General features: G+C 41.4%; 1 protein-coding gene across 13 annotated transcripts in view; it reads right to left on the bottom strand.

Annotated features, from left to right (window-relative positions):
• Rbms3 (RNA binding motif single stranded interacting protein 3) overlaps positions 1–23,169 on the bottom strand; it is a 1,319,552-nt gene that overhangs the window by 48,163 nt on the left and 1,248,220 nt on the right. For 9 of the 13 annotated variants that reach the window (XM_041676985.1, XM_041676986.1, XM_041676983.1 and 6 more), the window contains 2 exons: positions 11,593–11,703; positions 2,646–2,693 (listed from right to left, as the gene is read on the bottom strand). In XM_041676985.1, the coding sequence (XP_041532919.1) occupies positions 2,646–2,693; positions 11,593–11,703 (159 nt within the window). The remainder of the gene's footprint in view (positions 1–2,645; positions 2,694–11,592; positions 11,704–23,169) is intronic. The other 4 variants (XM_041676984.1, XM_041676982.1, XM_041676990.1 and 1 more) reach the window with 1 other exon arrangement.

Below are 23,169 nucleotides of genomic sequence, written 5' to 3'. Positions count from 1 at the left end.
GTAGTTAGATATAGTTTGGTAATGATTCGAATACTGGTTGAATGAAAACAGAATAGATTCTATCTCCGTGGATAGTGAAGTTAATATCTTGAGCTCTAATATATTAGAGCAGTTTGGTTGGCTCATATATTGGCAAAAGCTGATCATCTAAATCACTGGATACTGGCACACTGGGATATTTGGGGAAGATTTGTTACCTCATCAGGCTCAGTCTGCTTTCTGAATATGGTCCATAGTTGAATAAAAGATATACAATTGTTCAATGAAATCATCTACAAGCCAATTAGCGATCATTCTAGAAAACACATCTAATGCTATTTTGACATGAGCCTAAGGAGAGTACAGCTATGCAATACGCACATCTGGTGTTCAAATCTTATAAGGAGGAGCTAAGGGTAAAATGGTCCAAAATGTGGTTTTTCATAAGAATGTTCTATTGGCCCCTTTCTCTGTACTCAATATTGACAACTTAATATATCTTTTATTGGCCACAAATCATAGTGAGTTTTCATGTATATGTGAGAGGTTACATGTATGTATGTGTGCACACATGTACAGGAACATATATGTATATCCACACACACATGTGGGAGTAGGGAGATGTCAATTTTGGATGTCATTCCTCAGGGTCACCCACAGTTTTTATTGAGGTTGGGTATTTCATTGGTCTGGGCCTCGCCTATTGGGCTAGATGGGCTGGTCTCTGCCTCCCCAGTGCTGGCATTACTGTGTGTCTGGTTTTTTTATGTGGGTGCTGTGGGATTGAAATAAGAGCCTCCTGCGAGCGTCTGGTGATTGTGTCAATTCACAAGCTCCATATCTTGGATTTTTATTTTCTACTGTGGTTTTATTTATTGTTTTACAGACATACATTCACAGGCTTAAGTTTTGTAAAGTATTATGTTTAGCAAGTTGCTTATCTACTTGAGATTTTCAGTGAATCAGATGGGAACTCCCAAGGTTAGGTACTGTTTCTTGCTAAGACTAATTTGTATAGAGGTGACCCATGATTGTAAAGTAAGTAATTCTGACATTGCTTGCAATTTTCATTGCAATATGTGTGTTAATATCTTGCTATATTCATTGTGACACACACACACACACACACACACACACACACACACACACACCTAGAATTCATCACGTAGACCAGGCTGTCCTCAAATTCCTAGAGATTTGCCTACCTCTGCCTTTTGGATTCTTAGATTAAGGGTGTGTACCACCATGCCCAGCATTCACTGTGTTCTTAAAGATGAAAGGATGCTTGGCTGAGGGATTATTTGTTATTATTAATGTTAGTTAATTATTAAGAGTATGAGTCTTCTGTCCAACAAAGGGGCCAAAGGTTAAAGGAAGTAAAAACTATACATACCAAACATCCCTCTATAATGTAATACATCTTAAACACACACACAAAAAAGGTCATACATGGAAGGACAACAGGCACATGACATCTTAATGAATGGCAATCCCTGGAGAACAAGAGTACCAAAGTGATGTCCAGTTGCAAGCCAACTCTTTGCATTGATGTGGCTCTAAGATGAAAGTATAGCTCCAGGCATAACTAAGGAAGTCCACAGGACAGGAGGAAGTGCTGCCCTTCAGAACCTGCATCGGGCAAGCGCAGTGGCCTTGAGTGGGATGCTCTCTGCTGAAAGTCATTTCCTGGCTGCCAGACTCCACTGCCTCCCGTTTCTTTAGGGCATTTCCTGAATTATGTTCATGTACTATTTCCAATGACTTTTTTAGTCCCTTTTGAATATTTTTAACCACTTAACATGCCAAAGGCCCAAAGAGTTCCAAGCTCTTCATGCTTCCTGTGACTCTTCAGTTAGTTAAAATAAACAAAAATTAATAATTGTGTCCATTTTCCTCTTTGCAACAAACGAAAAGTGAAAGTTAAGATGAAGGCACAGTATCCATGCAGTTCAAAGTTCTTTTTTAAAAGCACCTTCTTTACACACATATACTCAGCTCCACATTGCACCATTAAACTTTACAAAACAAATTAAATATTGCTAATTTATCGTTGAAGACCCTCATGTGGCCTCAAAGTAACCTCTGTTACCTTACTGTGAAATGGAATATCAGAAGTGTCACTTTTGATATCCCAAATATAACCTCTTAGAAAAATGAAAGTTTTGATTCATTCAACAAATGATTTGAGTATGCATCTCAGACCCTGTCCTGGGAGCCGAGCAAGCACATGGGGGTAACTTTCTGATTTCTGAGGAATTCTGCTCTTGAAAGCAGCGCTTCTCAATCTCTTTTTACAAATACGTGCTCTGTTTTTTTTTTAAGTAAAATCTTTCTTCCACTCTTCAGAAATTCTGACGACTTTATCAAACACTGAAACCCACAGATACACAGAACATTGAGAAATCTTCTGCATATCTTTCAGGACAAAGTGTCTTTGAGATCTTACCTTTTGTTTTAGAGACAGTATATCTATTTTCCAGACACAGAGCCAGATTGTCCTAGTCAACAGACTCATAGCTAAATGTCCCTCCCCTTGGCAAAATGAAATGCAGACTTCTTAACCCCACCCCTGTTGAGAATCACTGCTTTGAAGAGTTTTGGAGCAAACCAGATGAGATCCATCTCCTCCCTCCAATTAAGTCTGAAAGGAATTAGAATTTTCCTACCTGACACAACAGCTGGTGAAGTACCATAATTCTGTCTTGGGATTGAATCTTGGAATGAAAAGAGCATGAGAAAGAATGCAATGAAGTCCAAAGGAAAATAAAAACAGAATCTTAGCATTAAAAGCTAAAAGGGCCCACAGTCCGCCTGCCCCACCCCGTTTCTGCACATGCAGGGCATCATGGCCCTAGTGGACAGTGGATGTCAGTCTCCATTATCACCAGAATGTGCATGCGACCAGGACCAGTTCTCAGAGCATCGCCATCCTCTTGGTCTATTTGATCTCGGCCTTTGGGAATCAAGTGGGACGTTTCTGCCCTCCCGAGATGTTGTAAGAGTTTTATGAGACAGTCCATCTTGAGGGTACCCATTGTGTGGTAGGAATGGAGAACAAAAGAAATACTTTTGAAAGAGATTGACGAAAAACCTTCATGTTCTTATACTATATGGATTAGATAGCCCGAGTCTTATAAAGCCCAAGTTAACATTAGCATTTTTTCAATCATTGTGACCAGGGGCAGACTTTGCCCAGGCATAGGAATCTTGCCTAAATCTTTTGGAACAGAGGAAGGATGACTTTTTTTTTTTAAAAAAAAAAAGTGTCATAACATTGGAGGTAACGAAGTCTAGAAAATAGTTAAGCAACAAGCAATTACTGCAAATGTGGGGGTGTGGGAAGGATATATCAGCTGTTTTAAAAGTGACAAAGAGGCTTTAACCCATGCAACTCCTTCACAATCTTTCCTGCAATGTTTTTTTTATCAGGATATAGTAATTACACACAATAATGGCTTTATTACATTTTCGTACATGCACATATTAATTTTGTCACACTCACCCCCCACCCTTTAATCCTCTATTGCTCCCTATTCTGCCCTCCCACCCCTTTTCCCATTCCTAAGTAGTTCATAGCCAGGGATCTTAAAACAGAAAGTGGTTCATAGCGTGGGGTTGTAGCTAGACTCGTAAAAAATGAAGATGGTAACCCCGCTCCCAGCTCTCTGTAAGATTAAGGCACAGACGGTCCTGTGCGAGCTCCTATTTCATTCATGTGACCTGCACTGCACTTTAAAAGCCCATGCCTCTATATCTTTCTCCACTCAATAGCTTCTGAGACCATTCACAAACTTGCCTCCTAGTTGGATGCCAATCGTTGTCTTGAGGAAATGGCATGTGCGAAGAGGACTGTCAACCTTGAGAAGCACTTAGGCACTAAGAACAAGCAAGCATTGCTCACAACTCAAATGCAAACGAGCCATGGTTATGAGTGTCTGGTCTTTTGAAACAGGGAAGTGACCTAGTGGCTTGACTATGAGCCCCATGCTGAAGGAGAATCAATTTGAAAGCAATTCTAAAGGCTTTAGTAATACTGACCTTAATTCCTCCTTATTTTTTCATAAAACATAAAACTTCAAGTTTCTATTCAAAAATTAAGGAAAAATGAGCTGTATTTTGTACCATGCAAAAGTCTATGCATATCTGTAATTATGATATAAATAAAAACAAATATTAATATAGAAAATTATGACTACTGTTTAGTAGTTGGGGAATGAAAACAAATAAAATGATTCAATATAAATAATTTCACTCTCATTTCCAAAAATAAACATATTTGTTTTATAATACTTTTTAAATAGATTTTACTTAGTTTCATTCTCTGTGCTTGTGTGTGCAGTGCCTATGGGTGCCAAAAGAGGGCACTGCTAGCTGCAGTTACAGGCAGTTGTGAACCACTTGATGTGCCTTCTGGGAACTGAACTCAGGTTCTCTGAATAGCAGCAGCAAGCACTCTTAACCGTCCAGCTGCCTCTCCAGCTCTCCTTGCAACTTTGTATTTCTCAACAGAACTATTTTAAAAGTAATCCCTCACAGTTACATCGTGTTCCACATTGCAAGTTCATAGCCTTCTCTTCTGACTCAACACCATCAACAAGGCTTTCCCTACTTCTGTGGCACGCTAGTGGTCTCATACTGTGTTATACTTGCACCTATGAATGGATCACTGTTTAATTAGTCTCCTTTACTAAATACTGTCTAGAATATTGTATCAAAAGCATTATGGCTTTCCTGTTATTTTACACTATTTCTAGACACCAGCTTCTCAAAAGTGTAAGTAAATGAACAACAGAAGCATTCTGAAGGGCTCGGAAGGGGCACTTTGCTCTCCTTACTGATGCTGTACAATGCGAGGGCACCCCCAAAGCTAATTTCCCTCCCCCTTTATAAATAAGGTGTGGGTTGTTTATCTTCTCTAGCTGAGGTATGTGTGTGTGCATAATTGTTAAATTACAGCAGTGGCAGTTTTTAATCATATTATTCCATTTTCTCTACCCTGTTTTATTCCCAACTCACTCATATTTCTTGGCGTTGTCTGTATTAGGACCTTTCTGTAATGATAATAATTTGCTTCAACTCAAGATCCATATTGTAAGAAATAAAGATTTAATATTTGTAAGTAACACTGTCCCCAACAGACTTGCCCCTACCTCTCCATTCATTATTTACACGGAACATTCTCCATGCAAGGAACTATTATGTTACAGTAAGTTTAAAGAACTTTTTAAACTATAACCTTTGCAGTTACACTTTCTGTCTTGCACTAGTTTGCAATTAGCTGCTATTTTTCCCTTGAGAGTTCACTTAAGGAATTGCAGCCATCAGGACTCATGAAGCCATTTATTGCTTAGGATACTATCTACTGAGTCATGATTCCATATAAGCTCTTCTGATTGATTTTATGATTCTCTATCTTAATACTGATATTCACGCCTAGTGATGGAAAAGGCAAATAATGCATATTTTCATCAGATTTTTAGAGCAGTGGAGAAACGGTATGTCTGAAGGATGACAGTGAGCTCTGGCCAATCAGGAATACAATTCCAGGATTGTTTTTGTGAGTGGCAATAATTACGCCATGATGTCACAATTCTGCAGGGGCTTGGGAAAAGCAAACTGAACTGGAGATAAGGAGCCTGCAGAACAGAATCTTTTTATTTCTTTCAAAGGAGCCTGGTGGCATTGTAAGCCACTGGTGACCAGCGGCTGAACAAATGAAAAGGAGATAAGAAAGTTGTAAAACAAGATTGTCATGCAATGTAGAGGGTCTCATACTGCACTCAAGGCCCAGGTGGCTTCTGCTAAAGCTCCCAGTAACTTGATATGAAATCGTGGATAATGGGGCTTTGCTTTTATCAGAGGAGTTCAGTGAGAAGAATAAACAAATGCAGGGAAAGCTAGAAAAGTCCTTCAAGGTTAGAGCCAGGAAATAACATAGGTACCTTGTTTGCATCAATCTCATTTAGCTTGAAGCCCATACATTCAGTTAGCTTAGCAATGGTTTGAGAATTGACCACCACACTTTCAAGAGGGAAAACTCCAGATGGAAATTTTTTAAACCACATGGTACCCATTTCAAAATTCGAGGTGATATGAGATGAAATATACCTGCCTTTTTGAAGAGAAAAAGATGCTTTGGTTCAATGGAATTCCTTTTGCCAAGAATCTTAAAAAGGAAAGCAGGGCACTGAGTGGGCTTAGCGTCTTCTAAAAAAGGAAAATCCTACTCTACTCTAGCTCCCTTGCTCTCTGGCCTGACCTCTACCCTACCCTGAATTACACCACAAATGCCACTGTTCTGTGCCCTGTAAGCCCATCTGCTCCTAGGCTTCTTGCTTGTTGCTGTGGTTGCTGTTCACACTTGGTTTTGCGAATTCTCCAAGAGCTCAGATTTCTGAGAGTCACTGAAGACTCCCAGGTAGGGAGGAGATACTGGCATAGAGAAAAGTCTCCCATAGACTCCTGCATTTGAACACTTGGTTCCCAGTTGGTGATGCCGGCTGAGGAAGTCTTGGGATTTTCAGATACAGAATCTTGCTGGAGGAAGCACCTCATTGAGGGCAGGCATGAGTGTTCGTGGCCTCAACACCCTTCTTGTTCTCTCTCTCTCGACTTCCCAATAGGCAAAACCCTGAAGGGACCTGTAGCTCCTGAAGCCTGCTTCTCAACCTCCCTTGGCGTCATGGACTCGCTCTTTACTCTCAGCTGAACAAAATGTTGCTTCTGTAAATTGCTACTGATCATGAGGTCTTATCACACCAACATAAAGCAACTAACATATAGTTTAGATGACAAGGCGGAGAATGGATCATTGTACAATGAGGCTGAAAGCAGGAAGTACAGTTAGAAGACTGTGATAATAATCTGGATGAAGCCAAGGATGGAGAATGGACGTGGGGAAGAGAAGATGAATTTGATAAATGATGGAGAATGGACATGGGGAAGAGAAGATAGATCCAATAAATGATGGAGGATAGACATGAGGAAGAGAGGATGGGTCCAATAAATGATGGAGGATAGACATGGGGAAGAGAGGATGGATTTGATAAATGGGGGACAATGGACATGGGGAAGAGAGGATGGGTCCAATAAATGATGGATAGACATGGGGAAGAGAGGATGGATTTGATAAATGGGGGACAATGGACATGGGGAAGAGAGGATGGATCCAATAAATGATGGAGGATAGACATGGGTAAGAGAGGATGGGTCCAATAAATGATGGAGGATAGACATGAGGAAGAGAGGATGGGTCCAATAAATGATGGAGGATAGACATGGGGAAGATAGGATGGGTCCAATAAATGATGGAAGATAGACATGAGGATGAGAGGATGGGTCCAATAAATGATGGAGGATAGACATGGGGAAGAGAGGATGGGTCCAATAAATGATGGAGGATAGACATGGGGAAGAGAGGATGGATTTGATAAATGGGGGACAATGGACATGGGGAAGAGAGGATGGATCCAATAAATGATGGAGGATAGACATGGGTAAGAGAGGATGGGTCCAATAAATGATGAAAAATGGACATGGGGAAGAGAAAAATGGATCCAATAAATGTCTATGTATAATTCATGGTACTTCAAAAGTATCTGAGAATGGAGAAGAGAAAGAAAGATGGTGTGCACATTGAGTCCCAGCTCTAGGGTCTGGCTACTGGGTGGATCATCACAGTAGTAATGACATAAAACAGGACAGGAACACAGGCAAGGAGAAGGACACTCAAGGAAGTTCATGACATGTGTGTGGGTTGTAATGACTGCGATGTTGAAGTGGGATCTCCATGGAGACCAGACGGATGAGACTGATGTTCTAACTTTAGCATTGAGGACTGAGATTTAAGAGTCTTCAATGAGGGTGGATAAGACCATTGAAGGGAAGCATGTAAAGACTGAGCAGGGAGGTGCTGTCTGAATTTGCACAGGGAAGGATGGAGGGGCAGCCAGACAGAAGTTGTAGAGAACCAGGTACAAACTCGGAGTTCACCTGACAAACAAGGCCAGATATCTAAATACATGGATGTTTCACATAAAATACAGCCAGTTATATGAAAAGGAATTGGACAGCGAGACCACTCTGGGTCTTTGTGCACATGGGACAACGGGCCATGGCACATGGGTCATGGTCGTATTCTCTACAAAATATTCTCGTATACCTGGCTGCTGAAAGTAGCATCTCTGTCCATTAGGTGTCCAACCCTCAGGCAGCAGAATTAGATTAAAGTGGAAATCTCACTAAATTCGAATAATTTCAACAATCTACATGTAGATTTGTATGATGTGACTTTGTTTGTAATGTCAGAAATGCAAGAATACTTGATTCCACATACTCAAGATATTTGCTTGCACGTCAGCAAGTTTATTTAGAAATAAACATAAAAAGAAGCTTAGCTTTGGAGTCCTGGAATATTACATTAGCAGTTAACACAGCGGGCATGTAAAAGAATTAAGGTATGCCCCTTGAGATAGAGCAAGCAAAGGAGTTGGATTGTGGATTTAATAAGGTGGCATATCTATTCTGGTGAACTGAACGCTCACCAGGTAAATCCCATCAGAGGTTAAGGGTGACTCACTTGGTAGGAGCCCACTGGTCATATATCATATTAGGTCTGCTGTGTAGCATGCCACTTAACCCTCACAGCATCCCCGGGATGGGCATGTTGCTATTGTTCCCAGTTTATCAGAAAAGAAATAAAACCCCAAGAACCCAAGGAACCTGGCCTACACATGCACAGCTAACACAAAGCCAACCGTGGACTCTGAGGCCATTCCTAGATCCACCGGACTCTACATAGTGCCAGTAAGAGATAGGAAATGGATCCAGGTAGGTGGAAAAAGTTAAATAAACCAACCTCAACTAGGCAATCCACAGCAAATGCCAATTTAAAAAAAAGTCACATAAAAGCAAAAGCACTACAGCATGCCAAAGTATGAGAGTGGCAGGTTAGGAGAAGAAATGGCTACATTTGAGATGCGACATGGACTCGATTATATTTTGGAATGAATCAACCAAACACGGTATCTTCTCTCTGCCTCTCAAAAGCCTTACCAAACAGTCAGCTTATAATACTAATGTTGTATTGCCAGTGACTAATGTTATAGTATGTTTATACTGCAACTAGGCACTGTTTATTTGCAATAATGAAAGCACACAGTTGCGTAAAGAAAAAAAACAAGAGGGGATTTGACATTAAAAATAAGCTCTCTGTGTTAAAATCCTTTACTCACTAAGAGAGAGAGTGGTCCACATCATTAAATTAAATGATAATCATTGAATTATCATTTCTGGCCATTGCTAGCTAGTAGAAGTTGTGGCCCCATCTGATTCTGTTCCTGTTAAATAGTCTTGATATACAATTTTATATTGTTTATTTAATTAGCAACTACAATAATTTAAAACCTATTCTGTATCTTTTCAGTTTAGTTTCTTCTGTTTCTTAAAGGATTCAGTCACATAGCGTGTCTTTACTAGTTGGCAAATTGAAATGATAGCAATGAAGCTTCTTTTGATTTTATTCAAATGGTTAAAATATACAAAGTGTTTCTTCCTATGTTTTCTATTATATATCATTTTCTTTTACAAATAAAAATCACACTGTACATTGTCTTTTAACACAGTAAAGTTGTCTTTTTTTTTCTTGTTCCTTCTCAGTTGGCAATCATTGGCGGCCAAAAGATCCTGATAGGTCGTGAAATCTACAGTGGTGATGTCGTAAGCACCAGGCCTTCCAATTCTGCATTTGGAATCTGCTTAAGGAGAAATCCACAAAGGGCCTACAAATCATCCTGACTAAAAACAGAAGAAATACTGTTTTGAAACTCTGGCTCCGCAATGAAAATGATCTGAACGGTGGTGAAGTTACATGTGATCTCAGACCTGACCCCTGAAGTCTATCTGCGTGACTCGCGCAATCACTTGGCCCAGTTCCAGCTCTTGGGCAGAGAAGTCATCACCAGTGGTGATTAGAGAGGAACAGGTGTGTAGCTCATGATAAACTAAGGTTCTTTCTTGAAATCTGTGATTTTCTCTATGTTTAGAGATCAGTGAGCATTCTGTGAGGTTGTAACTTGTTCTTTCTTTTTCCCTTGAGTGGCAGGAATCATCGTTCTAAGGCCTCCATCCACAGCTAAGGGACATAAAGTATATCCTAGAGACACACAATGCCAGTGTCTCTGTGAGAGTCACAGAGGTGGTATCAAAGAGATATAGTAGCTTAAAGACGAAAGTCAAGTATCTGAAGGTGCTCATGTGTCCAGCTGAATGATCTTGCTCTGAAGAGCAGAGGTGGAGGTCCTTAGACACTGTGTCCCCGATAGTACAATTCAGATTTAGATCAAGGTTTCCTCACTCTATGCCATGGACCTTCCTCCACTGTTTGAGCTGCCTAAGTTAAAAGAATGTATACTTTTCTTTCCCATGTCTTTACAAAAGACAAGGTCACCGGCACTAATACGTACACTAAACACTGAAGCATGCCTACTCTGGTGGTTCGCCATGCCTGCATTTTCTCTGATGGTGTTGAGCATAGGAATAGTGTTCTAGGTTTTGCTAGATGTGAATATTAGAGGGAATTGTCTTATAAAAGGCATGTTGTTGACGAAGATCAAACGTGCTATTGGCATTTTTCAGCTCAGGAGATGCCTAGTCTTGGTTGTCAACTTGACACCAATGAGAAGTGGGAAGAGGAAACCCAGTTGAGAGATGACCTCCATCAGACTAGCCTGTAATCATGTTTTCAGGATACTTTCTTCATCGCTAATCAATGTAGAAGAACCCACCCCACTGTGGGCTAAACCATTCCCGAGGCACAGGGACCTGGGCTATATAAGAAAGTCAGCCGAGCAAGTCAGTAAGCGTTGTTCTTCCATTGTTGGTCTCAGCCTCCACTCCTGCCTCCAGGTTCCTGCCTTAGCTTCTGGCCTAGCCCCCCTTGATGGTGTACTCTAAACCTGCAAATCAGATAAACCCTGTTTGCTCTGTGTTGCTTCTGGTCCAGGTTTTACCACAACAATGCAGAAGCAAATGAGAACAATATGCTTTGGAGAAGTAAGACTAGTCAAAAACATTGTAAACGTAAGAAAATATAAAACAGATTCCCTTCGTTCTCTCCAGTAGCAACTATGCCAGCGCATCCCCAGGAAAGACAAAAAACGCTCAACTGGGTCAACTTCTTAGTGACTTCCTATACTTCAGACATCGACAGTACTAAAATGTCCTCTATTCTGATCATAGTTAGAACCGGCCTCTTAGGTGTGAAGAACCTGGGAAGGACAGCGGGTTGGGCTGGTAAGCTGCTGAGAACAGAAAAGCAGCCCCATGCATATGGTCATGAGGTACAGATGGACACCTGTAGACAGAAGGGCCCCTTTCCAGAAAGCTCTAATGCTGCACACGGTGCACTTGGCACCTGAAGTCTAAAGGCCATGCTACAGGACCTCATCCTTTCCCATGTGAATGTGAGTTCCCTGTCATTGAACTTGCATGTGAGCTCCTTCATGCTGGAACCCGCAAGGGGTGCGAGATGAGCAGCTTATCAGCAATGCTAGGGAAAACATCACATGGCACCTTCTCAAGTCCCAGGACACAAAAGCAAACTTTTCCACTCACCGTTCCTGCTGTCCCCAGCGAAAGATGGTTCATCTGCTGTGTCAGGGGGCCCACGATGTTCGTTGGCTGCATTGACATGGGGTGGTCCATGGTGGGTGTGATCACAGCACCCTAGAAGCACATACAATGTCCATCTGAAAACACGTTCCATGAGGAAGAAAACATTTTCTTTTTCAAAAGCAAACACAATGTTAACCTTTGGTGAGGTTTCTTTTCGTGAAAAATAATGAATAAATTTAGATTTGGCGATCTGATGCCCACCTGTGCCATTCTGCTCACCTGCGGATACATGGCTTTGGCAATGACCTGTGCCATTCTGCTCACATGTGAACTCATGGCATCAGCAATGCCCTTTTCTCTGATGTGATTGGTGTGTAGTGTATCTCAAACACCTTCCATTTACCGTTCCAACATCTGGTGTAGGGTGTCCTCATCATATACACCCTTTTGCCCACTCTTTAAATAAATTTCTTGGATTGAAAATTGGAAACATTCGTTGTGGTGCTATTTTGTTTGTGCTATAACAAATAAAGCTTGCCTGGAGATCAGAGCGTGGAGGGAGCCATTAGTTAGCCATGGAGGCCAGGCAGTGGTGGCACACACCTTTAATCCCAGCATCTGCGAGGCAGAAGCAGATGGATCTCTGTGAGTTCAAGGTCACTCTGGGCTACACTAGATTGATCCAGTCTCAAAGAGAAATAGAACCAGATTGTGGAGGCTCACAGTATTTGAGAATAACAGGCCTTTAATTCCAGCCCTAGGGAGGTGGAGACAGGAAGGGATATGGCTGGGCAGAGAGAGCACTATAAAGTGGGAGGAGACAGGAGCTCAAAGTATTCAGGCTGAAGATTCACAGAGACAGGACCTTGCCCCCTTGGTTCTAAAATTTCATAGAGGTAAGAACTAGTGACTGGCTGCTCTGTTTCTCTGATCTTTCAGCTTTCACTTCCTAATATCTGACTCTGGGTTCTTATTATTAAGACCAATCAGAATTTGCAATACACCTAAAAGAAATTCTCTAATTTTTCTTGATATTGAATAAAACTTTCAGTTCCTTTTGTAACATTAATTTTTTATTTGATATGCAGTATATTTGTGTATCTGTGTGCATGTACACACACATATGCATGCTGCAGCTTGTGTATAAAGGTCAAGGGAGAACCTGTAGGAATAGCTCTCTCTTCTACCACACAGGACCCAGGGAATGAAGTCCAGTTGTCAGGCTTGGTGGCAGCCACTTCTTTTGGCCGAGCTATCTTCTCTGGTGGCTTCCTCTATTTACTTGTGCTCTATATAAGCAATTCTTGCTTATCCCAAGAATGCAACCCACATGGGCTTCTTGACCACATAAGGATGCATCAAAGCCTAACATGAATTATCTAAGAACCATGGTTACTAGCTCTATTCCTTTTTTTCTTTAAATTTTTTGATTAATTTTAACTAGTTGATCTTCTGATTTATCCTTTTGGCACAATAAAGCACACTGAACGTTTTTGGGGAGGGTTGTTTTATGTTTGTTGAGACAGGGTTTCTCTGTCGCTTTGAAGCCTATCCTGGAACTAGCTCTTGTAGACCAGGTTGGCCTCGAACTCACACAGAGATCCCCCTGCCTTTGCCTCCTGAGTTCTGGAATTAAAGGCATGCACAACCATCGCCAGGCTCCTGAACTTTTTTAAGCTAGTAAACAATATATATTCACACATAAATTAAAATTTTATAGTTTGTTTGTGTGTGTGTGTTTTGTGTATCTGAGGTGCTGTTGTGTGTGCTCGAGTGTGCACATGTGCATTTATGAATGGACTGTTGGTGTGGGTGTGTACGCGTGCAAGCATATGTGGGGGCCAGAGTTCAACATTCAAGGCCTTTCCTCAGTAGCAATCCTCTATCATTATCATTATTATTAGATACCAGATTCTTCTTATATAAATGACAAGATAATATAAGCTTCAATTGATGATTATAAACAGGTGTACATATTAGAATTCAGGACACCACTTTTTTTTTTCTACTCCTTGAGTTTTCTTACTGGAAGCAACAACTTAGCTTTCCCTTAAAGAAACAAGATTCTCACTGTGAACAGTCTGAGAACTAATCCTATAAGTCCTCTGGGATAAACTCCTGAAGACTCTCAGAAATCAAACAGAAGTTCCGATGCATTTCTCTAACTTTGACCAAAACATGGCACTTTCTCAGCATTTTAACCCTGAACGGGCACAGGAGTTCCTTCTCTTCTTGAGTTTAAAATACAGGTGGCATCCTTGGCGTATGTGCCACTAGGCCCTCCAGCCGAGGGCTGACCTACCGCGATTCCAGACTCTCAACCTAATCAGACTTCCTAGTCCCACGCAGGAACAGATATACCAGATATAACAGAAATCTAGACAGCAGTGTGTGTGTGAGGGGGGCATCCATCCTCCTCCAGGCCCAGGAGGCTGCTCTCTCCCTGGGGTGCTACATGAGAGGCATACTTAAGGTTTTGTTTGGGAAGCAGTCCAAAAAGGAGGTGGGCAAGCCTGTGACAGATCCATCAGAATCCTCACAGGATAAGAACAGAGGGACAGCATGCCTGCACTCGGAATTAATTTAGAGAAGATTTTCTGATCTCTCGGAGACTTTCTTCAGAGAAAGCTGCGTAGAGGGAGTCATTTGATGGCAGCTGCCGGCATACTGTGTCTGCCTCTAAACCAGAAATCTGACAATCACACAGAAGGGTGGGAAGGGACTTGTCATAATTTGGAATTGTAAATAGGAAAACCAAGCACAGAATGAAAATAAGGGAAAGAGTCCCCAAACAGATGAGTTATTGCAGACGAATGGATGATGTAATAAGGGTTCTGGGGAGAAAATATCTAAGAATGGATTTTCTTACAGTCAAAAAAAATAGTCCAAAGGAGAGAGACTCCCCACAAGTTATCAAGAACATAATTTGTGTAATCTCAAGGGAATGGAAGACACTCACAATTAGTGAGTTAACTGAAGTGATTGACAGAAGCCCCATAGAGAAAAGAATTTTTGATGGTGCTTTGTCAAGGACAGATACCTTAGAGAGACTGAAATCTTGGTTATCACAGCAAAGGATGGTGTTTGTCAGCCACACTTCTTATCAATGTCAACAAGATCTCTTTCGCATTGCACGCAGTACAAAGGGGGAATGCAAAAGAGAACAGAAGTCGAAAAATCTTGCAATTGTTAAGGCAAACCAGCACCCTCAGTGTGCGCTGAGTTAAGCCGCGGATGGCAGCGTGCTCTGTGACAGCCTTTGCCAACACATTAAGGGTGACTTTGTTTCCTCCAAATATATAGACTGTGCTGGCTGACAAGCGCTCACTTGGCAAATGGCGGCACAAGAGGAGACAGGTCCTTTTCATTTCAGCTTCACTGGATGTTTGGATTTGCTCGGTGTTTAAGCTGCAAAGGAAAATCCTCTAGCTAGCATGACTTAATGCATCTAATAAAGCACACAGGGGTCTCCCAGCTGAGGAGCCATCTGGTCCACCTGAGCCGCTGCTGCTGCTGCTGCTGTGACAGGAAGCCCTTCTTCCTGTCATCAGAGGGAGGAGATGGTCACCCCAGCCCTGAAGTAGGAATGACAGCAGTCATTCAGCTAATGTATGCAGAGGTCATCTGGTGTGAGGTAGGATAGAAGGATGGAGAACACTATCAGGACAGGGGAAGTAATGGGCTCACTCTGGAACCTGGTGGGCACGCAGAAATGGCAACACAATGGTACTGGGTGCCTGCAGAGACAGCTCTTAGTTTCTGAAGGACATTCCAAGCAAGGATGTTAAACACAGGCTGCGTTTACTTAGGGCGCAGATGCTCAGAGCCTTGAATTTGTCCACATCAGCACTTCTTTCTAATCACAGAATATAAACAGTACAATTTATAAAACCACCTCCTAATTTCAACTAAAAAGGAAAGTTCTTTTAGGTTGAAAAAAATAAGGTAATTGGCTCATATGTTTTTGCTTGTTTTTAAAGCTTTTAATTTTTATATTGTGGTTACTCTTTAAATCTCTTCGTGATAAGCTAGTTCCTCCTGGAGTTTCTTTCTGCAGTGTATTCAAGGACCTGCTTTATCTGAGTGGGTGTCTCCAAGGGGCAGGGACATGTCCTCAGCTGCAGGCGGCTATGCTGGGCTCTGTCTCCATTGTTGCTGCTGTGGTGAGCTTTAATGTCTGTAAGTGGAAGCCAAAAAGGAACCTCTGCTGTTGACCTTCTGCCAGGGTTTGAAATAAATTCAAACTCTTTGAAAGTTCATTCATTTTCCAATGAAATCTTAAGATTTTTCACACCCAGAAAAACATGAGCAGCCTCTTCCACTGAAAGTGCACACTGCACACTACACTTGGATTTAGCTGGGAACCAAACCCAGACCTCTGGGACAGGAGCAAGAGCTCCAGTGGTGAACGGGAGACAGACAGCGTCCTTCATTTATAATGTAAGCATCCACGTGACCAGCTCATCTTTTTTTTTTTTTTGAGTCCTTTCTGCAAGGCCTCTGTGGAAGCCTCCTGTTTGAAATTAGGGGAATGCTAGCATCAAGCTAGCATCAAGGGTAAGATGGAAAGCGTAAAGTAACTCCTAGGCCCCCTTCCCTGCCTTGCCTCCTCCAAGTGTTTCTTGTCCAGATAGGCGTGGGTCACACTCCACTGTCTCATAGACTGATTTATTCAACTGGGTTTTAAATAGGAACCATTTAACCTAACTTTTAAAAATATAGCTAAAGGTCAATTTTTATTTTGTCCTCCATCTGACCTCCATCTGATTTTGTCTTTCTGTCTCTAAAATATTTTTAGAACAAATATCTCCTTGAAAATATATAGAAAAAAATATATATGTGTATATTTATCAAACAATTTTCAGCCGACCCAAAATGAAGCAGAGGGAAGAGGACCAGCAGAAGAGTTAAGACAGTTCATGTCGAAGGCAGCAACAGTGAATGTGTGACGTCAGTAGTGAAATGACTGAGGGCAGCAGAAGAAGGGTGTGTAGGAATCTCATCTAGCCCCAGGCAGCTGGGGGGGGGGCGGAGGGGGGCGATCCAAAAGTAGTGCTTGGTAATATCAATATCGACAGGAAATCCTGGTATTTAATCTCTTTCATTTGTTGATGTTAGTCTGGGTTTTTCGAGGAGGAAGCCACGGGAGAGCAGAGGCTGGGATTTGTAGAGGTTTAAATAAGAATGTACCCCATCCCCACCCCCACAGACTCAGACATTTGAATGCTTAATCCTTAGCCTGTGCTTCTCTTTGGGGGAGGGGTGTAGGCGGTGTGGCCGGCTGGAGGAAGTACACCAGTGGGGGTGGACTTGGAGAATAAAAGCCTTGCCTGCTTGCAGGCAGCTCTCTCTGGTTCCTGCTTGAGCCTGAGCAGCTGAGTTCTCAACCTTCATTTCCTGCTGCCGTGCCTGCCACTTGCTGCCATGTGTCCTCACTACTAGCCCTCTGGGACTACCTGCCCATAAACTTTTTCTTCCATAAGTTGCTTTTGGTGATGGTGTTTTATCCCAGCGACAGAAAAAAAAAATAGGATCTGAAAAGACTGTTGTTGAGAAAAAATAAAAATCACCAAGAGCTATTTCTTATCTTTAAGGACAACCACTAACCTTAAGCTACTTTGATGACTTTACAATCAAATTGGAGGGAGAGCATGATTTTCCAAAGCCTAGTTTGAAATCTAAAAGGGCATGGCAGGGATGGTAGCCTTCTACTATACAAGTGTTTCAAGCAATTTCTGGAAACAGAACAACACAAAAACAAAAACTAACCAGCAGACAAACACCTGTTGGACATGGGAGTGGCAAACAACCATAGTGAGCTGGAAACTACGCAGCCCCAAGAATCCCCCTCATGTAGACTCCTTCCTCCCATTGATTTTTTTTTCTTGAATCCTTTCTTTTAAGAGTACATCTTAAAGGAGAGCAACATTTTATCACACACCAGCGATCCGTATAGATAGGAACTGCATGCAGTAAGTGTCAAAAGTGTACGGAATTTCCCACGTCTCGAGCATTAATCTTCATTTACATTAAAGACTGGTTGACATTCATCAGAGTTCCCTACTTAGATGGCTTAGTTTAAAATTGCTTAACCAAGGTCTTCTTTGTGTGGGTTCTGGATACCAAACTTAGGTCTTCATGCCGGCACAGCAGGTACAGCCACATCCCCAGCCCTACAGGATCTTTACACTGCATGTGCTTCCTTCTATTCTGCCTCTTCTATGGCTTTCTGAAGCATAACAAAATCACTTACGTAGGGAGTGTGATTATTTCCTGGAAGTACCAGCAGTAAACAAAACTTCACATCAAAATGCATTTGGGGAGGGCTGAAAGAAGACTCAGTGGTTAAGAGCAATTCTTGCTCTTGCAGAGAACCCGAGTTTTGCTCCAAGCACCTAGGAAGGGCAGCTCACAACCACAGGTATCTATGGCTCCAGGGAATCTGATACCCTCTTCTGGCCACACAACTGTGTACAAACATGTATCACACACAGCACAGTCAGGCATATATCTAAAGGAAAATTTGTAAGTACTGTGGTGTGTATGTGTGTGTTCAGGTGTGTGGATATATGACTGAGTGTGAGCGTGTATGTATATGGCATGGGTGTCAAGGTCAGAGAACAACCTAAGGTGGCATTCCCTGGGTGTCTTCCAGCTTTCGAAATGGAGCACCTCATTGGCCTGGAACTTCACCAAGTAGGTCTGCCTCAGTCTCCCATCTTGCTATCACTGGCACAGTCTATAATGAACAATTTGCCCCATGATAATTAATTATCTATCCCCAAGCATCATTTGTTCTAAGGTCCAGAAATCCTGGCATATGTATGTATGCATGTATGTACACATAATATAATGCATTAATACATATAAGCTTCAATTATACAACTTAAACATAATTTCAAGATAGAGTAATTAGAAAAGGTTAAAAAGTTGAGATCCACAGCCTGATCCCTACAGCTAACATTATTTTTATTATGATGCAGCTTCTAATTCACTTGCCAAATGTTATACTTAATTAAGAAAAAGAGCCAAGACTATTTGTAACTTTTTGTAGGGGAGACCCAGCCAATCACCTTGCTTGTAGGGCGGGGTCCCCCGAGGATATTTTTTACTTATAAAGATTGCGGTGTGCTCCCCACCTTCCCTTTTGCTTTCCTGTTCTCCACTGGAACTTCTGGTTCTGTAAGTCTATTTCCCAATTAAAGCTGTATATATTATTACAATTTCTGTCTGCCTTCCTTTTAAACCGCTACAGCTTTTAATGGCTATGTGTTCACACTTCAGCTCAAATTTATTTTATATATTATTTTGAAAATGTGGTAGACTGGAGTTCAGTCTCTCTTTCCTGATCTTGGGCAAAATTAGACCTAACCAGAATGGTATCCAATGCGATCCCAAGCAAAATCCTCAGGGTGTCCAGTGCAGCCAAATCCTTAAGACATCAATCAAAGAAATAGAAAAAAAAATCCTAAAATTCATATAGAAGCACAGAAGATCCCAGATATCCACAGCAGTCCTAAGTAAAACAGAATAATGCTGAAAAAATTACCTCCCCAGATCTCAAGATATATATATATATATATATATATATATATATATATATATATATATATATCACAGATCCATTGTGATAAAAACAGTTGGTACTAGCACAGAAACAAATATGTAGACTACTGGAGCAAAGCAGAAGACACAAACCCGAGAACATACAATTTCATCCATTGCTTATTTGATGACGATGTCAAAAATAAACCCAAGAGAAAGGACATCACATGGCTCTGTGTAGCTAACTTTGATTTCTCTTTGGCTCTTTGGGAGACCCTTTACCCAATTCCCAAATTAATATATAGAGGGAGACTTATTCTTTTTTCTGAACGCCAGGCCTTAGCTTGGCTTGTTTCTAGCCGTCTTTTCTTAAATTATCCCATCTATTTTTTTTTTTGCCTCTGGGCTTTTATCTTTCTCTATTCTTTATATCTTTCTTTATTTCTTACTCGGTGACTTACTGTGTAGCTGGGCAGTTGGACCCTGGTATCCTCGTTCCTTTTTCTTTTCTCACTCCCTGATCTCCTCCCAGATTTTTCCTCCTATTTATTCTCTCTGCCTTTCAGCCCACCTATTATTTCCACTGCCTAGCTATTGGCCATTCAGCTCTTTATTAGACCAATTAGGTGTTTTAGACAGGCAAAGTAACACAGCTTCACAGAGTTAAACAAATACAACATAAAAGAATGAACACATCTTGGCATCATTAAACAACTATTCCACATATAACAAATGTAACGCATCTTCAACTAATATTCCGCAACAGTACTGGGAAAACTGGATGTTCATATGGAAAAGAATGAAATTAGACCTGTGCCTATCCTCTGCACAAAATCAACTCCAAATATATCAAAGCCTCAATGGGACACCTGAAATGCTGAAACTTCTGGAATAAATCACTGGTAGGACCCTATATGATGCAGACATAGGAAGGGGCTTTCTGTGTAGAACTCTACCGCTCAGGACTTAAGGCCAAAGATATTTAGATAACTACCTAGAGTTTCATGAGCCACGAGATGCCTTTTATTTTGTTTAATTCATTTTAAATATATTTGTTCATTTGCTTGTTTATTTATTTCCATGTATCTGAGGTTGGGCTGTGTGTGCTGTGTGTAGATGTATGTGTGGGTGGGTGAGCATGTGAGCATACCTTGGTACATACATCTGCAGGCCACAGAAAGATGTCAGGTGCCCTGCTCTATCACTCTCTACCTTATTTCCTCAAGACAGGGTCTCTCATCGAACCGGGATCTGGGTTAGAGGCCAGAGACCTGAACGACCCCTTTGTCTCTAACCCACACAGCACTGGGATGTAGGCAAATGCCCATGCCTGGATTTTTCCTGGGGGTTCTGGGATCCAAACTCAGGTTCTCATGCTGGCATCGCAAGTGCTCTGATGGATAGAGTCATATTCTATCTAGTTATTCCATTTGAAACTTGGTGGGGGATTGTTTGTTTGTTTGGAGATAGAGTCTCCTATTACCCAGTTTAGACTCAAGCTCGAAACATAGCACAGAATGAAGACCAACTCATGATCCCCCTGCTCCCACCCATGAAGTCCTGAGACTTTAGACTGAAGTCAACGTGCCTGGCTCTGAGGCTGTTTAAGAGGGATACACTATCCACTGTTGAACAACAAGTGGAGAAAATATGGCACATTGTCATCTACCAAAGGGAGGCTGTTAGTTATAAATATACTGATTTTTTTTCTACTCATAAATCAAACATTCTGGTTGTTTTTTTAACTGAAGTATGGATTTGAATATAATAGTAAAAGATACTAAAACCAAATTAGTTTTAGCCATGGATGCCCTCTTACAAGAATCCTTATTGTACAACATGCCTTCTCAAGTGTGAATAAAGGTTTCATGTATTAGTTAAGTGCTTACTAATATAATACAATCATTTTGAGTGAGAATATGAAGTAAACATGTCATGATGAAATATTTCTTAAAAGCATGTAATGCATACAGTTGGCATCTCAATGGTGTCTTTTTCTTTTACAGTCCTTTAGGCTTTTGTGCTTAAAGGACCAGTGCCATGAAGACATGATGAGGAGTAGCTGCTGGTATTTTAACCAGATTCCCTAGGATAATATAGCAGTGTGGAAAAGATGGCTCAGTGTCCACAAGCACTTGCTGCTCTTGTGGAAGACTTGGGTGTGGTTCCCAGCACCCATGTGGTGGCTCACAGCTGTCCATAAGTCCAGTTCTAGGGGATCCAATGATTTCTTCTAGCTTCTGTGGGCACATCTGCACACATATGGTACACATACATACATACATACAGACAAAACACTCATACATATAAAATAGATATTAAAATAATAATATAACAAATCAGTTTTCAAATATATTATTGATGGAAAGCTGAAAATTTGGGACCCAATGATGAAATGGTTTTATTGACTAAATATGCAACAGAAATCTTAATACTTGTATCATTAAGCTCATATACCTGCTTATAAGAACTGATCCTATTAAGCATTTTTTAAACAATTTCATTATGAAAGTGGATTGTTCTTTTCTTTTTATTTTTTTATTTATATTAATGTATGCTTATCTTGTGTATGTGTGCTCCTTGTGTGTAGTACCCACAGAGGCCAGAAGAGGGCATCTGACTCTCTGGAGCTAGAATTACAGGCAATTGTGAACAACCTAACTCCTCCAGCACTGGGATCTAAACTCAGATTCTCTTCAAGAGCAGTAAGCACTCTTAAGTAGTTTGCTGGAATAATGTGTGACACCCAAAATATGGTATAGGGTCTATTCTTGAACAACTGCTTGGTTAAGGGTGCTAATGGAAAAAATAAATGAGAAGTGCATGTTTAGCCCCATGAATTTTGAGGTTTTGATGGGCAGGGGATCCAGGCTCAAACTGAGCAGGAGGCTTCCACTAAAATAAAAAGCATTCTTGTGATCAATGAATCAATCAACTTGTAGGCTGCCCCCAACTGCCATATCCAAAAGGCACCACCACAAATGCAGTATCAGTGTTTAGCGTGTGTACATGTATGTGTATGCATTTATATATGTGCTGTGGAACAATGGTTTGTAGCCCATCAATTCTATTTTAATAAAACGCTGATTGGTAGTAGCCAGGCAGGTAGTATATATGGGACAACCAGACAGGAAGTAGAGGCGGGTCAATGAGAACAGGAGAATTCTGGGAAGAGGAAAGCTTTGCCTGCAGTCCTGACCCTGCCACAGAGCAAGCAAGATGTAAATGCCTCACTGAAAAAGGTACCAAGCCACGTGGCTAACATAGACAAGAATAATGGGCTAATATAAGTTTTAAGAGTTAATAAAAAGCCTGAGCTAATGTGCCAGTCAGTTTATAGTTAATGTAGACTTCTTGTGATTTCTTTGGGACTTAACGACTGCAGGAACTGAGCAGGACAGAAAAATCAGTCAACACCCGTGTGTGCAGGTGCATGTGCCCGTGAGTACATGAGTGTGGAAAAGGGAGGAAGGCCTTGGGTTTCATTCCTCAGCTGCTGCCCACCTTGTTCCTGGAGACAGGGTCTCTCTTTGGCTTGCAGCTTGCAGAGGAGGGCGGGCTGACTCACTGGAGGACTCCAAGGGTCCCCCATCTCTGCCCCCTGAGAGCCATGCCCTGCTTTCTTATGTGGTTCTGGAGATTAAATAAACTCAACTGCTCAGGCTTGCACGGCAGCATGCCCTTTATAGCCACAGCCATGCCCCAGCCCACATCCTTCTGTTTGCTTATCTGGGCTTTTTGGTGCTGTGAACAGGGTTAATAATCACACAGCAGCCTGAAATGCTTGCTGAACCTTGCTGTCAACGAGAAAAGAAATGCTCCACGCTCTCTTTGCCAGCAAGCGATCACTCTGTAGACCTCTGTGCAGATTCCCAACATACTGGTGGTTTCAAACGCTTATCAGATGCGATATTCTGGACCTATCTTCTTAGAAACGATGAAGCAAAAATGATTCCCGGTGGACGTGTGATGATTTATGGACTGCATTTTTGGTCTAGTAAAATGTTTATCTGATCTTAGCCAGCACTCAAG

This window comes from Microtus oregoni, unplaced genomic scaffold, assembly GCF_018167655.1.
Source record: "Microtus oregoni isolate MIOR12 unplaced genomic scaffold, Mior012 000028F_ref0000031, whole genome shotgun sequence".
In the NCBI taxonomy this organism is placed as follows: Eukaryota; Metazoa; Chordata; class Mammalia; order Rodentia; family Cricetidae; genus Microtus; species Microtus oregoni.
The sequence above is the reverse complement of the archived record's forward strand: the minus strand, read 5'-3'. Positions and strand labels throughout refer to the sequence as shown.